The 22289-nt window shown below is 34.3% G+C and overlaps 1 protein-coding gene across 10 annotated transcripts in view; it reads left to right on the top strand.

Annotated features, from left to right (window-relative positions):
• Nucleotides 1-22289, top strand: part of Caps2 (calcyphosine 2) — a 55313-nt gene that overhangs the window by 2846 nt on the left and 30178 nt on the right. For 2 of the 10 annotated variants that reach the window (XM_074083954.1, XM_074083948.1), the window contains exons 2-7: nt 639-752; nt 7891-7925; nt 9598-9643; nt 11340-11516; nt 16027-16149; nt 19069-19136. In XM_074083954.1, coding sequence (XP_073940055.1) covers nt 672-752; nt 7891-7925; nt 9598-9643; nt 11340-11516; nt 16027-16149; nt 19069-19136 — 530 coding nt within the window. In that variant the 5' untranslated portion in view covers nt 639-671. Of the gene's footprint in view, nt 1-606; nt 753-7890; nt 7926-9597; nt 9644-9735; nt 9845-9885; nt 9900-11339; nt 11517-16026; nt 16150-17500; nt 17583-19068; nt 19137-22289 lie in introns of those variants that run through there. The other 8 variants (XM_020152038.2, XM_074083950.1, XM_074083949.1 and 5 more) reach the window with 8 other exon arrangements.

Raw genomic sequence — 22289 nt, 5'->3', positions numbered from 1 at the left:
ATATATTAGGAATAATGGCTCAGAGAAATTAAATTCTTACACAAGCTTGAATTATGGGAAAGTGGTGAAAACCAAGATTTTAATATGTGTTTATATGAACTGGCTCTCTGCCATGGTATCTTTCTTTTTAAAAAAATGATTTACTATTGAAATGAATTCAAGCCTAATTAGAGAAAAAGAAAGTATGAATGAATTTTTAAACAAAACATTACCATTTCCCTCACCAAGGGTGAGGGAAAACTAAAATTTTGATGTGACAGATACATTTATCTGATTTATTTTATATATATTGGCATAAGCATTTTTACCATCACCACACAAGCACTAGCTGCATACTCATTCTTTTATTCTTTGTATTAGATGAAGACTACATTTGCTGAAAATATTTTCATCAGCCCTCCTTGACAAAAACCAAAAACTCATAAAGGTTTGGGAAATGAGTAAAAAAATGTAGCTGTCATTGTGGTAGAGAAGAGTGACATACATCAGGCGTTAGTTTCCTATGCTGCTGTGAAAAGTTACCACAAACTTAGTAGTTTGAAATAACTAACCAGTATTATTTCCATGGAGTACTATTATGTAATTTGTATGTTTTGTTTAAAACAGATCATTTTCTGTTTTTTTTAACTCTTCAAAAGTACAGTGTACTCAATGATAAATACATACCTTGAATGGATTTGGAGATTAAAGGAGTGGTCACTTCTCCAAGGACCCAAACTCAACTGTTCTCTGGAAGAAAGAATGCATTCCAAGTATGTAAACTATGTAATCTTCCTCTTGCAGGGTGGTTCACTAAATAATTTTTTGACTTCTTTCTTCATGTTTTTATGACTAGTTACACTTGTAAGTATTTAAGATCAGTATTTCCTGGATTTGGACAATGGAGCAACTGAAACTGAAGATAATGATTGAAAATTTGTTGCTGTCTGAGCCAGTTTTATTTTTTAAAATTAAGCTTAGTTTTATTATTGGTATTAAAAATTTTTGTCTATAGAAAGTATAAAAGAAAGAAAAATAATAAAAAGAAGAAGATATCAATATTTCCTTCACTACAATGACCCTATTACATTTTGGTAGATTTATGCATAATTGATGTATGATTATGAACTGCATATTTAATTTTGTACCCTACTTTTTAATTAATATGAACCACAGACATTTTCTATATTATTAAAAACTCTTAAAACTTTTAGTGTTGTGTTATATAATGTATAGTTTACATTCAGAGGAAGCTTAGAAGATCATAATCTAAACTTACTTTAAAATGTACACTGTGCTTATTTAAAATTGAATCTCAGCTGGGTGTCATAGCTCACACCTGTAATTCTAGCTATTCATGAGGCAGAAATCAGGAGGATTGCAGTTTGAAGCCAACCCAGGTAGAAGTTTGCGAGATCCCATCTCAATCAGTAAAAGCTGGGCATAGTGGCACATGCCTGTCATCCCAGCTAAAAGGTAAGCTTAAACAGTAGGATAGCCATCTAGGTCAGTTGAGCATAATTGCAAGCCCCTATCTCAAAAATAAGCTAAGCAAAAAAAAAAAAAAAGAGGTGGAGGCATGGCTTAAGTGGTAGAGCACCTGCCTAGCAAGAGCAAGACCCTGCCCTGAGTTCAAAGCTTAGTACTGTACTCCCTCCCCCCCACAAAAAAAAGGACTCTCAGTGATTGGATTCTTTGGGATTTATTTATTTTGCATTTATAATATGCTTAGCACAATGGTAGATACTAAGGACCCCACAAAAATGAGATTAAAGTCTTCTCTCAAGGTGCCTCTAGTCTTGTAGGTAACAATTGTAATTTCAACACTGTTAAATTCAGCTAAAGAAATAGATACAACATACAAAGGCTCAAGGAAGAAAGGGATGTTTAAGTGGGGGAGTTATAGCTTTCAATGAGGAAAGACGTCTGTATGCATTGGAAGAGTGTATAGAATTCTGTTAATTAAAATGATAAAGAATGTGATGAGGGTAGTGATGATTATATGCTTAAAAATACAGAAATATTAAATATACTTCACCCAACTTCCTTTTTTATATTTAAAACAAAATATTTGGAAGAGTAATATCACATTAGTGTTAACTATGTAGGAAGAGAATCTGGGCTTCTATTATTAGACACTCTCTTCTCAACCTTCATGATGTCACTGTTGTGCATTTCATTGTTTAAATGCAATCTAAAGTTATTTTGTCCTTTTATCTACCACAGAGTTGGGTAAATATCACGTTTAACTTAGAAATATATAAAAGTGTTGCATATTTCCTTGCTATTCTAATTATTTCAAATGCTGAACACTTACTGATTACCAGTGACCATGACAAATGTCAGAATACCTTATATCTGTTAAATCTGAGTGGAAACTTTTGAGGTAGATACTATTATTTGCTTGCTCTTAGATACGGAAAAACTGAGGCTCCAGGAGGGTGAGTCACATGCCAGGATTTTGAACTCTAATTCTAACTTCAGGACCTATTTATGCTCTTTACTCTGGGTTCAATGGTCTCCTTATCTGAATGAATTCATGCTTTGGGATTCTCATGGCCCTTTGTGATATGGTCTGAATCTGAGTTCTCTGATGATTTGGGTCAAAGCCATTGTTAAAACGTCAAGCACAACATTGCATCCTTTGCCATAGATTATTTGGTTATCATATTACAGAAGCTTCTGTTGTTTTCCAGGTTAGCTGTTATGAGAATCTCAGGGTTTAAGCTCTTAAAAGAATGGTTTCTATAATTGCCCTTTTTGGCTGAACTGATACCTGCCTATCAGGACCGTAGAGTTAATAGTGAAGTTAGAGAAAAAGTTTATGCCTATCTTAGGACTATTGTTTCTTAAGGAAAAAACAATCCCAGATATTCAGTTTATTGCCTTTTAGAGTTTATCAGCCAGGTGTCAATACAGTTCATCCTGACTATGTATAATATAGTTATATATATATAACTACGTAATATAGTTAATATGCTAATATATTATGTATTTATACAATATTATATAATTAATATATTAAATAGTTTTATATATCTATATAAACATATAATATAGTTGGTATTAATTCTGGAATGCTTTAAGAGGAGTTAGAATTAAAAATGAGACATAGCACCTAAACTTTTTTTTTCCTGTGGTACTGGGAATTGAACTCATAGCCTTGAGATTATTAGTCATAAACTTAAAAAAACAGTGGTACTTAGTGCTACAAATATCACTGCAAACAAAAAATGAATAAATAGGTGTAGGACATAAAAACATAGAAAGTCGTTCAGAGCAGGGCATGATGGTACTTGTTATAATTCCAGCACTCAGGAGGCAGACGAGAAGGATCATAAGTTCCAGACTAGTCGGGGCTACACAGTGAGATCCTGCCTCAAACAAACAACCTCCCAAAACACCCCCCAAACAACATAATGATACTTTTATGCCTTTAAAAAAGGTAATATTAAGAATACTCGGAACTAGAGATATTGCATTGTAAAATGGTTCATTGTTTTTTGAAATATTATCGATAGTGTGTATTATGCTATACAGTTTTTTGAATTACTTGATCTAAGCAATCCTGCTTCTGACTATATGTTGTGAGGAAAAAGATACAAAATGTAGAGAAAGACAGTTGTAAAAGGTATTCTTGAAGTGCTTTTAAAATTTATTAATTAAAAAACCTTTTTTGGCAGCACCGGCGTTTGAACTCAGGGCTTCACACTGGTGAGGCAGGTGTCCTACGGTTTAAGCCACACCTCCAGTCCTTTCTGTTCTGGTTATTTTGCCAGCCTGAACTGTGATCCACCCAATCTCAGCCTCCCAATGAAGTGCTTTTTTTAAATAGTGAAAAAAAACTGAAAGCAGTCGAGAAGTGTTAGGTAAATTGTCACACAACTTCTAGATAAAGTAATTGACACAAAAATGGTAATTTCTTAAGGAATAACATAGAACTAGCATAAAAGGAGAAAACCATACACAAAAATATGCAACATTTTCTGTAAGCAGCCAGGTGGTAAATATTTTTAGTTTCGTGGATGGTAGACTCTCTGTTGCAGTTTTTTAACTTTGCAGTTGTAGTGTGAACATAGCCATATGCAATTTGTCGACAAATGAGCTGGCTATGCTTCAATAAAACTTTATTTACAAAAGCAGGGCTGTGAGTAATAGTTGCTGGCCCTTGGCTTAAGGATATATAAGCTATAAATTATCTCCATCCTAAATTGTCTAGATAAGAAAGGTAACTGCTATTCTCTTTTTTTTTATTATTTTATTATTCATATGTGCATACAAGGCTTGGGTCATTTCTCCCCCCTGCCCCCACCCCCTCCCTTACCACCCTCTCTGCCCCCTCCCTCTCCCCCCCCTCAATACCCAGCAGAAACATACATACTTGTCCTTATTTCTAATTTTGTTGTAGAGAGACTATAAGCAATAATAGGAAGGAACAAGGGTTTTTGCTGATTGAGATAAGGATAGCTATACAGGGAGTTGACTCACATTGATTTCCTGTGGGTGTGTGTTACCTTCTAGGTTAATTCTTTTTGATCTCACCTTTTCTCTAGTTCCTGGTCCCCTTTTCCTATTGGCCTCAGTTGCTTTTAAGGTATCTGCTTTAGTTTCTCTGCGTTAAGGACAACAAATGCTAGCTAGTTTTTTAGGTGTCTTACCTATCCTCACCCCTTCCTTGTGTGCTCTCGCTTTTATCATGTGCTCAAGGTCTAATCCCCTTGTTGTGTTTGCCCTTGGTCTAATGTCCACATATGAGGGAGAACATACGATTTTTGGTCTTTTGGGCCAGGCTAACCTCACTCAGAATGATGTTCTCCAATTGCATCCATTTACCAGCGAATGATAACATTTCGTTCTTCTTCATGGCTGCATAAAATTCCATTGTGTATAGATACCACATTTTCTTAATCCATTAGTCAGTGGTGGGGCATCTTGGCTGTTTCCATAACTTGGCTATTGTGAATAGTGCCACAATAAACATGGGTGTGCAGGTGCCTCTGGAGTAACCTGTGTCACAGTCTTTTGGGTATATCCCCAAGAGTGGTATTGCTGGATCAAATGGTAGGTCAATGTTTAGCTTTTTAAGTAGCCTCCAAATTTTTTTCCAGAGTGTTTGTACTAGTTTACATTCCCACCAACGGTGTAAGAGGGTTCCTTTTTCCCGCATCCTCGCCAACACCGTTGTTGGTGGTGTTGCTAATGATGGCTATTCTAACAGGGGTGAGGTGGAATCTTAGTGTGGTTTTAATTTGCATTTCCTTTATTGCTAGAGATGGTGAGCATTTTTTCATGTGTTTTTTGGCCATTTGAATTTCTTCTTTTGAGAAAGTTCTGTTTAGTTCACTTGCCCATTTCTTTATTGGTTCATTAGTTTTGGGAGAATTTAGTTTTTTAGGTTCCCTATACATTCTGGTTATCAGTCCTTTGTCTGATGTATAGTTGGCAAATATTTTCTCCCACTCTGTGGGTGTTCTCTTCAGCTTAGAGACCATTTCTTTTGATGAACAGAAGCTTTTTAGCTTTATGAGGTCCCATTTATCTATGCTATCTCTTAGTTGCTGTGCTGCTGGGGTTTCGTTGAGAAAGTTCTTACCTATACCTACTAACTCCAGAGTATTTCCTACTCTTTCCTGTATCAACTTAAGAGTTTGTGGTCTGATATTAAGATCCTTGATCCATTTTGAGTTAATCTTGGTATAGGGTGATATACATGGATCTAGTTTCAGTTTTTTTCAGACTGCTAACCAGTTTTCCCAGCAGTTTTTGTTGAAGAGGCTGCTATTTCTCCATCGTATATTTTTAGCTCCTTTGTCAAAGACAAGTTGGTTATAGTTGTGTGGCTTCATATCTGGGTCCTCTATTCTGTTCCACTGGTGTTCATGTCTGTTTTTGTGCCAGTACCATGCTGTTTTTATTGTTATTGCTTTGTAATGTAGTTTGAAGTCAGGTATCGTGATACCTCCTGCATTGTTCTTTTGACTGAGTATTGCCTTGGCTATTCGTGGCCTCTTGTGTTTCCATATAAATTTAATGGTAGATTTTTCAATCTCTTTAATGAATATCATTGGAATTTTGATGGGAATTGCATTAAACATGTAGATTACTTTTGGGAGTATCGACATTTTTACTATGTTGATTCTACCAATCCATGAGCTTGGGAGATCTCTCCACTTTCTATAGTCTTCCTCAATCTCTTTCTTCAGAAGTTTATAGTTTCCCTTGTAGAGGTCATTCATATCTTTTGTTAGGTTTACACCTAGGTATTTGATTTTGTTTGAGGCTATTGTAAATGGAATTGTTTTCATACATTCTTTTTCAGTTTGCCCATTGTTAGTGTATAGAAATGCTAATGATTTTTCTATGTTGATTTTATATCCTGCTACCTTGCTGTAGCTATTGATGATGTCTAGAAGCTTCTGAGTAGAGTTTTTTGGGTCTTTAAGGTATAGGATCATGTTGTCTGCAAATAGGGATATTTTGACAGTTTCTTTACCTATTTGTATTCCTTTTATTCCTTCTTCTTGCCCAATTGCTCTGGCTAGGAATTCCAGTACTATGTTGAATAGGAGTGGAGATAGTGGGCATCCTTGTCTGGTTCCTGATTTTAGAGGGAATGGTTTCAGTTTTTCTCTGTTAAGTGCAATGCTGGCTGTAGGTTTGTCATGTATAGCTTTTATAATGTTGAGGTACTTTCCTTCTATTCCTAGTTTTCTTAGAGCTTTTATCATGAAATGGTGTTGAATCTTATCGAAGGCTTTTTCTGCATCTATTGAGATGATCAAGTGGTTTTTGTCTTTGCTTCTGTTGATGTGGTTTATTACGTTTATTGATTTTCATATGTTCATCCCTGGGATGAAGTCTACTTGTTCATGGTGAATAATATTTTTGATGTGTTGTTGAATTCGGTTTGCCATTACTTTGTTGAGGATTTTTGCATCAATGTTCATTAAGGAGATTGGCCTATAGTTCTCCTTTTTGGAGGTGTCTTTGCCTGGTTTTGGGATAAGTGTAATACTGGCTTCATAAAATGTTTTTGGCAGTTTTCCTTCTCTTTCTATTTCGTGGAACAGTTTAAGGAGGATTGGGTAACTGCTATTCTAAAACAATTATGCCTGTGTTGTTATAAGACTGAGCTTAGCAAAACACTCTCAAGAATAATAATGACAGTGATTATGATTCAATTTAGCTTTCTAAAGTTTTTTCCCCTAAAATTAACTGATATCTTAATGGTTCAAAAATACAGTAAAGAAAATCCTTGATGTAATAAAAATTTGTCTATCTTAAACTATAAGTAATTTTTTCAATTAAGTTATCTCTTTGTAATTTTATCATTTCCACATTTAACCATTTCCTGCGATCATATTTAAAATAATGCTTTCCATAGTAAGTTGAATGTGTATTCTTTCACTTTTATGTTCAATTAAGAGTGATAAAGCTGTCTTAAATGTAATTTCTATACCTTCAATCAGTATCATTGAAATCACAAATTAGATAATATTTTATAAGTAATATTGTTTTTTGGTAAAAACAAATTTCCCCCTTATCTTTTCATCTGGCTATCTGGCTCATTCTTCAGTGTACCCTTTAAAGGTTGCCTTTTGTTTTGGAAAGCTTCCTCAGTTCCCTAGAGTGGATGGGCACACATGCTACAGCGTGGCCCTGTCATAGTCTTATTTTTCCTATTGGTGTTTGAGTTATGTCTTCCCCAGCAGACAGCTATGCAGGTGGTGATTATCTATCTCGTATTTTATCTATATCTCAGGCACAGTGGGAAGGGGCTTAATTTTTATTTTTATATGGAATTTACTGAGAAAAATTATAATTGTGTTTACTGCACTGAGTCAGTGGTTATTTTTTAAAGTATAAAGAATATGTGCATACTGATTCTGTTTTTTTATTTCTTAATTAAAGCAAGGATGGACAACCCAGAACCCCTGCCAACCTGTGTAAGCCTGGTTTCTTCACCTCTGAACTGCTTACTGGACAAATGTTTATGACACCATGACAAGTTAAAAAATAAAGCAAAATCATATATGTTGATATGATGATAAACTACAGAAAAAACTTATCTGCATAGGAAAGTCCTGAGTATTATCAAACCAAAATTAAAATAGCTCTTGTGACAGAATGAAAGGATTGTGGGTAATAGCACTTTAAAAAATTTTCTATAATACTGTTTGCACATTTTCCTGAAATGTTTAAATATTTTAGAAAATTGGCTTTATTATGTCTTTTTAAAATTTGAATTCATTTTAAAATGGATACATAAAACACAAAAATTGTACGTATTTATGGTGTACAATAGGATTTTTTTGATACATGTGTACATTGCATAATGTGTAAATCAGGGTAAACATCTATCTCCTGTCTAAATACTAAATGCAGTTATTAAAGAAATATTTAACATTTTCTTTTTAAGATTGGTATAGTGAAAATTAATTTAATACTAAATGTAGCTAGGTTTAATCTTGAGGGATATGACAATTTAACCAATCTTACTAAAGTTTTATTTTTGGTTTAGAATGCATTATGTTTGTATGTTACACTTTCCAGTATTTTACGCTTTTAAAAAAATACTTGAAAGTATAATATTCAGGTACTTTAGACCACAAGTCTTCTTGGAAATTGAAATTAAATGCTTAGAGATTTGCTAGTCTGAGCCATGTGACGTTGAAATTTTTATAGATTAAAAATGAGCAAATATGATAGTTTTATGTGGTCCTTCATGACAGATTGATGTACGCCTTTCTAGACATAAAAATAGAGTTATTTTTAAGAACTAGATACAAGGCATTGAATAATGTAACAAGGAGTGTGTCAGTTCTGTTTTGCAAAATGTTTTAACAACTGGTGTTCTGAAAGTGTATCCTAAGTTTACTTCGTTATAATAAGTTAAACTATATTTTAAATTGATCACAACTTTTACTGAGAGAAAATATATGTAGATCCAAAGTGAGTGTTGGTTGATAATTTTTTTTACTGTGACGTGTTATGAGTGATCTCTTTGTGAAATCAATAGTTTTGAATACTGAAATAATATTCTGCAGTAATTTTTGTGCTATTTACTACTTGACAGCTATGTTGCATTATTAATATTTTATCCAACACATTTTTAAGTCTCAGAAATCAACAAAATAATAAATCAAATGTTGATTTATAGCAATTTGCCAATTTGTTGATTCATAGAAATTGCTGGTTTCTTTGTAAATAATACTACTATGGCAGATTTCAAGCTCTCTGGGTAAAATCAGTGAATACAGAGGTGGAAAGAGATGTGCACGATTGTATTCTGATACAGATAAACAGATGTGAAACTTCTAGAGCACACAACCACGAAGTGCAGGAAAATCATAAGGAAGTGAGGAAGTTTGAGTATGTTTTACCTTTGTTCTTGACATACTTTATTTAATTTTATATTTACATACTTTTTATTTTTAATAAGACTGTGTTTAACAGCTAGCTTGAAAAATTGCTGACCCTTTAGCAAAAACCTATTACAAGCTGGTGGAAGCCAGCACATTGGTTTCATGTGACCTTTCATACAGGATGAAACATTCAATTTGCAGTTATTAAAGCCTCATTTCGAATGTTATGAGATGCATGGATTATTTCTTTCAGGGTCCCACAACTTGATTTGGGAAGCCTTGTTGACTCTGATGATGAGGTAAGTTTTACTTGATATTTAACTTAATAAACATTTGAGCACAATATTACACACAGCATTTACTAAGTATCATTACATTTTTATTCTTTTAGGATGATTTTTCATATGCTCCACTTAGTGCAGTGCATACTTATTCTAATCCACCAAAGTCATCTCCTTTTGGTTGGGTTATGCTGTGTCAAATGCCACATAATCAGCAGAGTGGAGTGGTTAGTGTACACTCGTGTATTATTAGCTTTTAGAATTACAGTCTATAGTATTAGCATTGTACTTAATTCAGATATTTTACTATGTTTGGTCTATGCTTTGCCCACTTTAAGAATTTTATATATGGAAATCTCCAACAACAACCATGGTAGAATCATTTTGTTTTGATTTTTCACTCATAGGAATGGTATCTTTAATTTTTCTTACAAAATTGGTTAAATATAGATATATCCAAATGTGGAATCCAGGAATTAAAAAAACTGGCAAGATATTAGCTCAGATCTTACAAATTTAACAATATAAGATTATTAAATCTTATATTATTTATGTTAGTCATATGTTATTTATGTTAGGTAGTCATAACTTAAGTCACTAGGATACTATGAAGCAGGTGAATAACTATATTTAATCTGAGGTGTCCAGTTGGAGCATGTTTCTATTTCAGACACTCTCTAGTAAATACAGGCTCTGACTACCACTGTAGGCCTTGCTTTCCTGTCTTTGTAAGTCTTTGTTTTGTTGATGTTCTTTTCATGTTCTCAGTATCATTTTTGGGAATTGGGTCATACTCTAGTCTTGGTTGGGGGTTTAGCTCATTTGCAGAGCACTTAGCAGGAATGTGCAAGGCCCTGACTTGCATCAGCAGCATTAGAAACAATAGTAACAGCAAATACCAACAACAACATCTCACTCTGTATTGAAGAGTCAATCATGATTTTTAGAAAGAAAAGCTTGGAAACATGGTTTGTGATACTATTGACCATAAGGAGGAGACTGTTTGTATACAGTGTACAGTTTTTTCCCCTGAAGCTTTGGCTCATCCTTCTTTTCTGGGTTAGACTCAACATTTTTCAAGAGTTAGATTGGCATTATTGCTCCCCTGAGAGCCCGTGTGTTCTCTGGGCCAATCTGAATGCTCTTGTATTTGCTTAGTTCTTCTTTTACGTGTCTCCTATCCACTGTCTCTATTATATCTCACTCCTGTGGAAATGTGCAGGGACCCAAATAAGACCAGAAGGTAGAATATCACAGTATTCCAGAATTAGCAACCAGTGCTTCCCAGAATTAGCAATCTCCAGTTCCTTTGACTGTTTTGGAGGAACTGATTGGCAATGGAGTTCTAGAACAGAAAAGATAATGCTCACCTAAAATTTCTAAGAAGAAAGACAAGTTTATTTTTTTTCTCTCAAATTCTTTTGGAACTAGGACTGATTTTCAGCTGTGAAACGAAGTATAGGATTGCTGGTATTTAAGGCTAAGAGCCCATTCTGAGCAGTTCTGCCTGCTCAGATTGGTCAATAACGCTGTACCAGTTAAAAGTTAAATATCACTTCTGTTTAGAACATAGATTTTAATGGTCTCTTCCTTTGGCATAAATGTTAAGGTAAATAGTAAACCCATTGATGTCAAAAGGAAAATTAAGAACTCTTCTTTTTTTTTTCTGGTGGACAACATATGTTTTCTTTTCTTTTCTTTCTTTTACCTTTAGGAACAGGACATAATACCTGAAAATTTGCCAGCACCAAGCAGCAAATATAAGCAAAAATATCAGCAATATGAAACTGAAGTGAAAGAGGGCTATAAACAGTATAGTCAGAGAAATGCAGAAAAAGCAAAATCACATATCACACGTCAACAGACTCCAAGAAACAAGACAGATAAAAGGGTAATGTATGAAGCTTTGTAAAATTTTAATGAAATTTAAACCAAATTGTGTGTGCTGTAAAAATATCTTTTTGTTGGATGTGTCTTGCTATTAGTTATAATAAGTTTAATAGCCAACATTATTTCTGTGGCCAGGGGCTACTTAATATATTTTACTTATGTTAACTACTTTATTCTTCACAAGAAATATAAAAAGTTTATTATCACCATTTTGAGATGTGAAAATTCTAGCCATATGATCTAGTCATCTTTTCTCTGTTACAAGCTTTCCCTTGCCTTGAGAGTGAAAATACAGCAGTATTAATATGTATGCTTTGATATAGTTGTCATAAACTCTGTTGATTATAGTCTAAGGTTTAAAATTGAGAAGGTGGTTTCAGACCTTAGAATGACCTGTTTTATTCAAAAACTGTCATCACTTCCTAGCTTTTTTTTTTTTTTTTTTTTGGTGGAATTGGGATTTGAATGGCTTCAAGCTTGCAAAGCAAAAGTTCTACTGCTTGAGCCACACCTCAAGGTCCATTTTGCTCTGGTTATTTTGGAAATGGAGGTCTTGTGAACTGTTTGCCAGCGCTGGCCACGAACTCTGATCCTCCTGATCTCAGCCTCTCAAGTAGCTTGGATTACAAGTACAAGCCACTTGGTGCCAGCTTTACCCAACTGTCTTTAACTTTATTCTGGAGATTATTTTTAATCTTAAAATTGCTATACTTTCATTTAATGTTAACTAGGTGTGAACTCACCATTCACGAACATAAGAGAAAATTAACCATAATAATTTAATGGCATTTCATAAGTGTACAGGAAAAGTGAATTGTGATTTTAGAAAGAAAAGCTTGGAAACATGGTTTGTGATACTATTGACCATAAGGAGGGGACTATTTGGATATACTTTGCAATTCAGTCAACTTTCTATAGAATTATGTATTTTCAGGGAGGTTTTATGGTAGTATTTGCTTATCATTTTTCTATAAGTAAAAAAATGATACATTTATAAGCATTTGTGGTTTATCAGTTATTTTTTGAAATTCATGTCTAGAACTAAAGAAATCACAATGTTTAGATGAAAGAGTAACAAAATTAGTGGATTCATTTGGTCACTTTTGTCTCAAAGCTAATTTACCAGACCCAAACAGATACACCCAGATATGATAACCTAGTTTGTAAAATACTTCACAGGATAATTTCACAACCTTCAGCACCCAGTCATGTATTATTTTCAGATCAACCACATAACATTCAGATCACTGTAAATATGCTGAGAAAGTAGAATGCAGGTTTTCACAAGCACACGTTTATCAAGTGGTAGCAAAACAGTTCAACTTATTTTTTAAATAAAAAATTCCTTTGAATACAAGTTCAAATAAGGGCATTTGTTTACTTTTGTTTTAAGGAGAAATTGTCATTTATAAATCTTTCCATATGACTGAGAAATGATAAGTGTGAATATTTTATAGAAGCCAATCTGTATATATTTTATACCTGAAAATGATGCTATTTTTGCTTCTTTGAATTTTTTTGAGCATCCATTAAAAGTGTGAAATTATCAAACTTAATATGCTTTTGGTAGTTTTTTTCAAAGACCTTCTGTAAAGGTTCCTGTAGATTCTGAATAGAACAATCTCATACTTCGAGCAACTTACTTGGTATCTTTTTAAATATGTAGCATCATGAGAATCAAAACTTCTCTATAAATAGGCTACTAGAAAATTCTATTCAATTCATGAGCTTAACAATGCAATAGTAATATCTGGAAATAGAAGTCCTTAGTATTAGAAATGTGAGCTCTGTTTACAGAAGGGAGGAATATGTAAACCGATTCTTTTTATTGACAAGGAAAAGCTAAGGTTGGCTATATTTAGGATCCAGGACAATAAGGAAAGGCCACAGCTGCTGACTAAGCTGGCTGCTACAGGAGTTGACACCTTGTCAGTTGCAACAATAAAATAAGTGACTGCTCAACTCCAATTATAAATTTCCTTTGTTGAGGTTTCCTTCTGCTTAGTATAAAAAGGTGATAAGTTTCTTGTTGTCCAATTGCTTTGCTACCACAATGTAAACTTACCTGTGTATGTATATGAATTTAGATAATGAAATATAATATACATGTACTATATATACTATATACATGTATTTAAATAATAATGAAAAATCTTTAAATAAAATGTGAAAATTATTAAACTTCAATTTTCAGAAAATAGTGTTAACTCCTTAGTTGTACTATTGATAATCATTTTATATGTAGCTTTCTTCACAAATTCAATAAAATGACAAAGTACCTTTCAACTTTTGAAATGATCATCATAATTCATTCATTTATTGTTTATTCTATTAACAAATAGTTATTAGATGCCTAACTATGTGCGAGTTAAGAGAGGCCTTATCCGGGATAGTTAGTGAATGAAACAGACAAAAATGTCTGCTGTTACAGAATTTATATTATAATGGAAAGAGAGAGCAAGAAGAAAATAATCAATAGATGAAAACCAATCCTATGATGGATGGTGATAAATGCCACGAATAGAAGGGAACAGGGAAAGCCAGGGCTCTAAGTAGGGGGTAGTGCTCTGCATAGGCTCACCAGGGGAGACCTTCTGATAACATAGCATTTTAGCATTCACCTTAAAGAGACAGAAGACAATCAGTCAGGAGAAACTAAGTGTTATGAAGTAGGAATGGTCATGCAGTGTTTAGAAACTGTGGAGGAAGATTACTAGTACGATGTGAGGAGGAAGGAGAGCTAGGAGGGCTGAAGCAACTGGTTATGAAGTAAACAGGAGCCTGGGAGGCAGATGAGAGACACTACAGGCCATGTTAAGGAGCTTGGCCTTTTACTCTGAGGCAGAAAGGTACTTTGTTCTGTTGAGAATTAAGATAGGGCAAAACTAGAAGCAGGAAGACCTTTGAGACTGGCACGATAACCCAGGCAACACATGATGATGATTTCTCATGAAATCAGATTCTGTCTGGCCTCTGAAGGTGGGGCTAACTTGCTGATAGGTTGATTGTAAGGCCTAAGAGACAGAGAAGATAAAGAGTGGGCTGCACATGGATGAACCTGTAGTCACTTATATGTGGTTGTCAGAGGCCTGATTTTGGTGGGTATGGGGAGATGTTTCAGTTATATCAGGTAAATAAATTTTGGAGAACTGATGTATACATGGTGACTATAATTACTAATACTGTACTTTTTACTTGCAATTTGATAAGAATAAATTTTAAGTATTCTTATCTTCCATACTCATTGTAATGATGTGTGCCGATGGACGTGTTAACTTTATTATAATTATTACACTCTACATAATATATCAAATCACCATGCTGTATTCCTTAAACATGTAAAATTTCTATTTACCAATCAAGTATTTTAAAATTAAAAAATGAATCCCTTCTTGCTTGAGCAATTACCATTAGCTAGAATTTGGGAAAGACTACATGGAAGTTGACTTTAGGAGGTCAAAATTGATATACCAAGTAGAAATGTCACTGCTTTTCTTTTGTGAAATGTTAAAAGCAAAGTGAAATAAAATAAAGTCCTTTTGAAAGATTTTTCAACCTCCATATAATGCAGAGCTTTGCTTATACTTAAATATATCTATTAAATTAATCTGCTTACTTTACCTTAGCATTGGCTAAGCGTGTTTTTGGTTCTGTTTAAAAAAATCCTTGTTTAGGAAAAACAGGTCTGTTAGTGGATAAATAAGTAAAATTATAAAATATTCTCATACCTTGGTTTGCAAATAGTAAATACTTCTCTGGCACCACGGATACAGTGTTGAGAAAGTTTCCACTGCTGTGGAATTTATAGTAGGAGGTACAGGCAGTGAACAGTAAAGAAATGCATCATAAAATCTCATGTAGCAACTAAATGTCATGAAGACAGGGAAGAGTACAAAGGTGGCATGTGACCTTTTAAGAAAGACCTAAAGTAAGAATAAAGCCTGGGAGAAAACTCATTAACTCTGTTAAGCTTTTGGCCAATTGCTGTCATATTGTGAGTTTCTTCGGTTAAGGTATTTTAAGCACATCTTATGTTCATAGTACAGAACATAAGAAATCTCAGAGTCCTTTACCTCAAAAAATTATCCCCATGTTTTAGTACTTAACTTCTTGAATTTAATTTCATGTGTAATGATCCACATTTGTTAATTTTACAAAGACTCAACCTGGGCAATAATAGCTATAATAGTTTGTGTGTTTTGTTTAATGTTTACTGTGTGTCAAGGTACTTTTTATAAGTGTTGGTTATATATCTCATTGAATCATTTTTATTGTGTGCAGTTGTTACTATTATTCCCATTTTGTCTATGACTAAATGAGGCACAGAGAGGTCACCTGCATTCAAAGATGAGCAAATGACAGCTGCATTCAGACAGGCAATCTGATTTTCAGAGCTTGTTACTCTTCTATCAAATGATCAGTGAGCTATTCAGTGGTTACTTCTTCCCTTATTTTTGTAAAACATATTGTAAATATGCATGTGATGATTAATTTATTGCTTTCATGTACAGTGTGATCAAGGTGAAGAAGCCAGCATGGATGACCTTACAATTTTGGATAGGAAAGCCCTCTTACAGCTAGGTTATGCAGACAACCCTTACCACGCACAACATAGCGCAAAGAAATCAGACGCAGTAAGTCCTCAGCACATTTTTGCTTATTTAATAAATCATTAAGATAATATGTATTACAATATTTCATAGAGTTATAATTGAATAAATGCAGCAATTGAATTTGGACTGAGATGAGAATTCACTAATATGCAAGCCAAGTCCTTACTTTTTAAAATAAACAATTGACTTGAGTTTGTATATTTTCTGTGGAAAAAATTGTCTTGAATCTTCATAATTTGTAAAAATTTGGTTTATACTACTCAAAGTGTTAGTTGGTCACCAATTATGCCAGTGGGCTTCTTTGGCATCACCCCTTCCCCTCATGAAGTAACCTGATTATTTTCTTGAAATTCATAAGCTACTAACACAGAAATTCTGACAAGGTAAGAAAAATGCTAGGAATAAAAAAATGAAGCAAAATTTTGTACTTTCAATGCTAACTTTAAATTATGTATTTTTCAAAATAAATTAGGTTGATTAGTATTTCTTAGTCTAGTTCTGTTATAACTATAACATTTCTCTAGTGTCCTTTAGTTATGAACGAGCAAGATGCCCCCTCAAAACTCCCAGGGGATTAATATCTTTGACATCCTGTAAAGGTTGATGAAATACCAAGGTGATGGCTTTTAAAAAGTTATATTATCATTACCATTGAAGGAAAGATCAATATATATTTTGTTTGGATTGTGATTATACAGCATCGATATATTCTGAATTGGCAGCAATATATAATGAATCACTTGACCAGGTAGACTGATTTTTTATGGATGTCCCAAGTTACAAATTTGTTACAGTTTCTTCCAGTGAAACCACATGCATATAATTTTCTATGTCTATTTTTATTCAGGTATTTATGCTTAATAGAATAAAGAGTATTATCCAGGTTATCATACAAATAACAGAGCTAATTATGAGGCAAAATAGTGTTCCAAATAAGGTTTACTATGTTATTTTTTGAAGTTATATTTAAAATGGATATCATCAATATGTAAGTGTCACTGGGTATTTCTCTTGGTATAACCCAAAGCCATCTAGGTATTGGTGGATTTCTTTGCTCTACAATTACATTTTTAACAATGTATGTAAATTCATCAGCAAGAAGTTTTAACTTTTATTGCTGTAGCACTTATTTATCTATTTTGTTTCCCCATGAACATGTTTATTTGAATAAATTTTCTAGACTTCTGAAATTAATGCCACTTTTTAACAAAAGTGCAGGTAGAGACATCTTTAATTTTTTAGCTATTTAGATGTGCAACAGAATCAGTGAGTCTGTGATTTTTCTGCCCTCTGGTTCTTTTGTCATTTTCAGTGTTGTTGGATCTTTGCATCAATGTGATTTCTGCTTCTAATCTGCTCTATGTTTATGCAGACCTCTAAAACAGTGTCCCTGAGGGTGGTTCCAATCTTTCTCACAAAGCATAAAACCACCATAAACTTCAGCACTCGTCAAGGTGGGCTTTCTGCATGGACTGTGTGAAATCCACTGAGCTCCCTCTTTTGCTTTCTCTTGTGCTTTACATCTATGTTCTGCCTGAGGTGGATTTTTCTGTTTTAGTTATTGTCTACTTTCAGAATAATCCTTAGGTATTATAAAATATACCTTGCTTAACTGTAGATTATATGATTTTTGTTTTTATTGCTATTTTAAATTTATTACTAAATAAAATCATTATAATGTGTCATGAACCTAAAGAATAGCATAAGATACAGCTGTGTGTTAAAAGATATAAACTCTTGGGTGTATTTAGATGCGTAAACTTCATATATTTCTGCCAAATAAAAACTAGCTGGGTGCTGGTGGTTCATGCTTATGATTCTAGCTACAGGGGAAGCAGAGATCAGGAGAATCACACTTTGAGGCCAGCCTGGGCAAATAGCGAGACTCTATGTTGAAAATAACACAAACACACACAAAAAAAAAGACTGGACAAGTGGCTCAGGTGGTAGAGTGACTACCTAGCAAGTGTGAGGCCCTGAATTCAAATCCCAGTACCACCAAACAAAATTTGCCAAATAAAAACTAAATTTAATTGTAGACTTACATTTTAAATAATTGTGTCCAATATTTCCAGGTTTCTTAGGAATTTTTACTTTTTATTTTTATGATCTGTCTTTAGATATTCTTATTTGATATCTTATATCAGTTTTAAGGAAAGCAGTCTCTCCCTAAGGTTGCAAAGCCTTTATCTCACACAGTATTGTCTTACATGGGATGATAGTAAATTATATCCTAATAATAGAGCATACTTTTGTCTGACTTCTTAATTTTTAAGCCTCCTTTGTTTGCCCCTGAAAAGATATATTTTAGTGTTTATAAGTATATGATGATCTTATAGAAATTGACTAATTAAAAGTCTTGCAATTCAACATAACCTAGAAAGCAGTTAGATGAATTTGATGAGTTAGAAAAGTGAAAATTAGTATGAAGGCAATTTAATCAAATCAGTAACTGGAAAAATTGATCAAATATTGTTAATGCATTACAGACATAGAAAGGTTATCATCCTTTAAATAAGAGTTTTGTTTTAGATTTTTGATATAAAATTGAATGATTCCAATTCATTCTCAGCTTCTTTTACTGTGAATAGTTTAAATTCTTTTTGAATCAGTGTTGGTATTCTTCTTGAAGCAAGTGAAGATGTACACTGTATGACATGTCTCTGGGGAAAGAATAGAGGAAAGGGACGCCATTTTCTCCTTTACTATGACTTTAATAAGAGGTCAGGAAGCTTGTTGGAAATATCTCATAATTTCTACTAAATGAAAAAAATATTTTTACTGTGGTACGTTTTGGAAATGGCAATTTAAGATTAAACATAGCTAGTAATCTGTTTTTAAGAAGGACATTAGAAATACATATTTTAAATTATAGGGCTTGTATATTAACTATTGTATTTTTCTGCTTTGTGGATAACAAAATTATTTTTGTCTTCTCAGGAAATTGTGGCTGCAGAGAAGAAGAAGCAGGCTGTTGCAGAGCAAATGATGATAGACCACTTATCTAGGTGAGAGAACTGGTAACAGAATTCCATTCTGAAAGTTTTCAGAAAATTTCTTTTCACTAAATTTCACTCACATTCCTGGTCAATCAATGCATAGCTTACATTGTATGTTCCCTCACTCTTACCATTTTAGTAATTTTTCAGAGCACTCTTAGACCACTACAAATACCCTAATGTTCATTTAGATACACAAAAGATGGCGAATAGCCAAGGCAATACTGAGCAAAAAGAGCTATGCTGGAGGTATCACAATATCCCACTTCAAACTATACCACAGAATAATAGCAATAAAAACAGCCTGGTACTGGCACAAAAACAGACATGAGGACCATGGAACAGAATAGAAGATGCCCTCTGGACTGAATCTGTTCCACCCTCCTGTTCTCCGTTTTTGTTGAAGAAAAAACACATAAGATAAAAAAGAAAAACACAGCGTCTTTGCCAGCTTGAGATGAAGATAGCTATACAGGGAGATTCCTTGAATTGTTTCCATGCACATGTGTATTACAACCCAAATTGGTTCATGTCAACTAGACTTCTTCACTATTTCTTAGTCCTCTTTCCATAGTGGCCTCTGCCAGTTTAAGATTACTATATTCGCTCCTCTACAGTGAGCACATCAACCACATTCAAGTTTTTGGTTTCATTCCCTTTCCCTATTTCTCCCATGCACGCTCTCCCCTTAGTGTGTGACCCATGTCCAATAATATTACTGCATTTGTTTTAGATCCATAATCTGCATATGAGGGAGAATATGCGATTTTTGGCCTTCTGAGCCTGACAAACTTTGCTTAAGATGATGTTCTCCAGTTCCATCCATTTTCCTGCAGATGACAAAATTTCATTCTTTTTTGTGGCTGAATAAAATTCCATTGTGTATAAATACCACATTTTCTTAATCCATTCATTGGTAGTGGGACACCTTGGCTGTTTCCATAGCTTGGCTATTGTGAATAATGCTGCAATAAACATGGGTGTGCAGGTGCCTTTGTAGTAAACTGAGTCACACTCCTTTAGATATATCCCTAGGAGTGGTACTGCTGGATCATATGGCAGATCTATGTTTAGTTTTTTAAGGAGCCTCCATATTGTTTTTCAAAATGGGAACCAGCAGTGTGTAAGGGTTCCTTTTTCCCCACATCCTCACTAACATTTGTTGTCATTGGTGTTCTTGATGGTAGCTATTCTAACAGGAGTGAGGTAAAATATTAGTGTGGTTTTGGTTTGCATTTCCTTTATGGCCAGGGATGGTGAGCATTTTTTCATGTGTTTTTTGGCATTTGGACTTCTTCCTTTGAAAAAGTTCTGTTTAATTCAGTTGCCCACTTCTTTATTGGTTCATTGATTTTTGGGGAGTTTGATTTTTTTGAGGTCCCTGTATATTCTAGTTATCAGTCCCTTGTCTGCTGTATAGCTACAAAAGACTTTCTCCCATTTTGTGCGTGCCTCTTCAATTTAGATATTTCATTTGTTGTGCAGAGGCTTTTTAATTTCATGTAATCCCATTTGTCAAACCTTTCTCTTAGCTGCTGGGCTGCTGGAGTTCTACTGAGGAAGTCCTTGTCTATACCTATTACTTCCAAAGTATTCCCTGCTCTTTTCTGTATTAACTGCAAGATTTCAGGCCTGATGTTAAGGTCCTTAATACACTTTGAGTTGATGCTAGTACAGGTGACAGGCATGGATCTAACTTGAGTTTTCTGCAAGCAGATAACCACTTTTCTCAGCAACATTTGTTGAAGAGGCTGTCTTCATTATGTGTTTTTGGCACCTTTGTCAAAAATTAGGTGGGCATAGCTGTGTGGATTCATATCCAGGTCTTCTTTTCTGTTCCACTGGGATTTTGATGGGAATTGCATTGGACATGTAGATTACTTTTGGTAGTATAGTCATTTTTACTATGTTGATTCTGCCAACCCATGAGCATGGGTGATCTTTCCACTTTTTTTTTTTTTAGAATAATGCAGTTTATTAAAGTTATTTCAAAAGAGAGAGATAAGAGTAATAGAGGGATTAATTTTATCAAAGTACATTATATGGAAAGATCACAGTGAAACCCATTTACACAAGTAAAATAAGATGATAACAATGTTAAATGTTTTAAAAATGACTAAAAATTTTCTGATTATCACATCCACTCCCAACCTTTCATTTTTTTTTTCTTTTATTATTCATATGTGCATACAAGGCTTGGGTCATTTCTCCCCCCTGCCCCCACCCCCTCCCTTACCACCCACTCCGCCCCCTCCCTCTCCTCCCCACCCCCCCAATACCCAGCAGAAACTATTTTGCCCTTATTTCTAATTTTGTTGTAGAGAGACTATAAGCAATAATAGGAAGGAACAAGGGTTTTTGCTGGTTGAGATAAGGATAGCTATACAGGGAGTTGACTCACATTAATTTCCTGTGCGTGGGTGTTACCTTCTAGGTTAATTCTTTTTGATCTCACCTTTTCTCTAGTTCCTGGTCCCCTTTTCCTATTGGCCTCAGTTGCTTTTAAGGTATCTGCTTTAGTTTCTCTGCATTAAGGGCAACAAATGCTAGCTAATTTTTTCGATGTCTTACCTATCCTCACCCTTCCTTGTGTGCTCTCGCTTTTATCATGTGCTCAAAGTCCAATCCCCTTGTTGTGTTTGCCCTTGATCTAATGTCCACATATGAGGGAGAACATACGATTTTTGGTCTTTTGGGCCAGGCTAACCTCACGCAGTATGATGTTCTCCAATTCCATCCATTTACCAGCGAATGATAACATTTCGTTCTTGGCTGTTTCCATAACTTGGCTATTGTGAATAGTGCCGCAATAAACATGGGTGTGCAGGTGCCTCTGGAGTAACCTGTGTCACAGTCTTTTGGGTATATCCCCAAGAGTGGTATTGCTGGATCAAATGGTAGATCAATGTCTAGCTTTTTAAGTAGCCCCCAAATTTTTTTCCAGACTGGTTGTACTAGTTTACATTCCCACCAACAGTGTAAGAGGGTTCCTTTTTCCCTGCATCCTCGCTAACACCTGTTGTTGGTGGTGTTGCTGATGATGGCTATTCTAACAGGAGTGAGGTGGAATCTTAGTGTGGTTTTAATTTGCATTTCCTTTATTGCTAGAGATGGTGAGCATTTTTTCATGTGTTTTTTGGCCATTTGAATTTCTTCTTTTGA

The sequence above is a fragment of the Castor canadensis genome, chromosome 8, assembly GCF_047511655.1.
Source record: "Castor canadensis chromosome 8, mCasCan1.hap1v2, whole genome shotgun sequence".
Lineage (NCBI taxonomy): Eukaryota > Metazoa > Chordata > Mammalia > Rodentia > Castoridae > Castor > Castor canadensis.
Note: the sequence above shows the minus strand (reverse complement) of the source record. Positions and strands in the feature narration are given on the sequence as shown.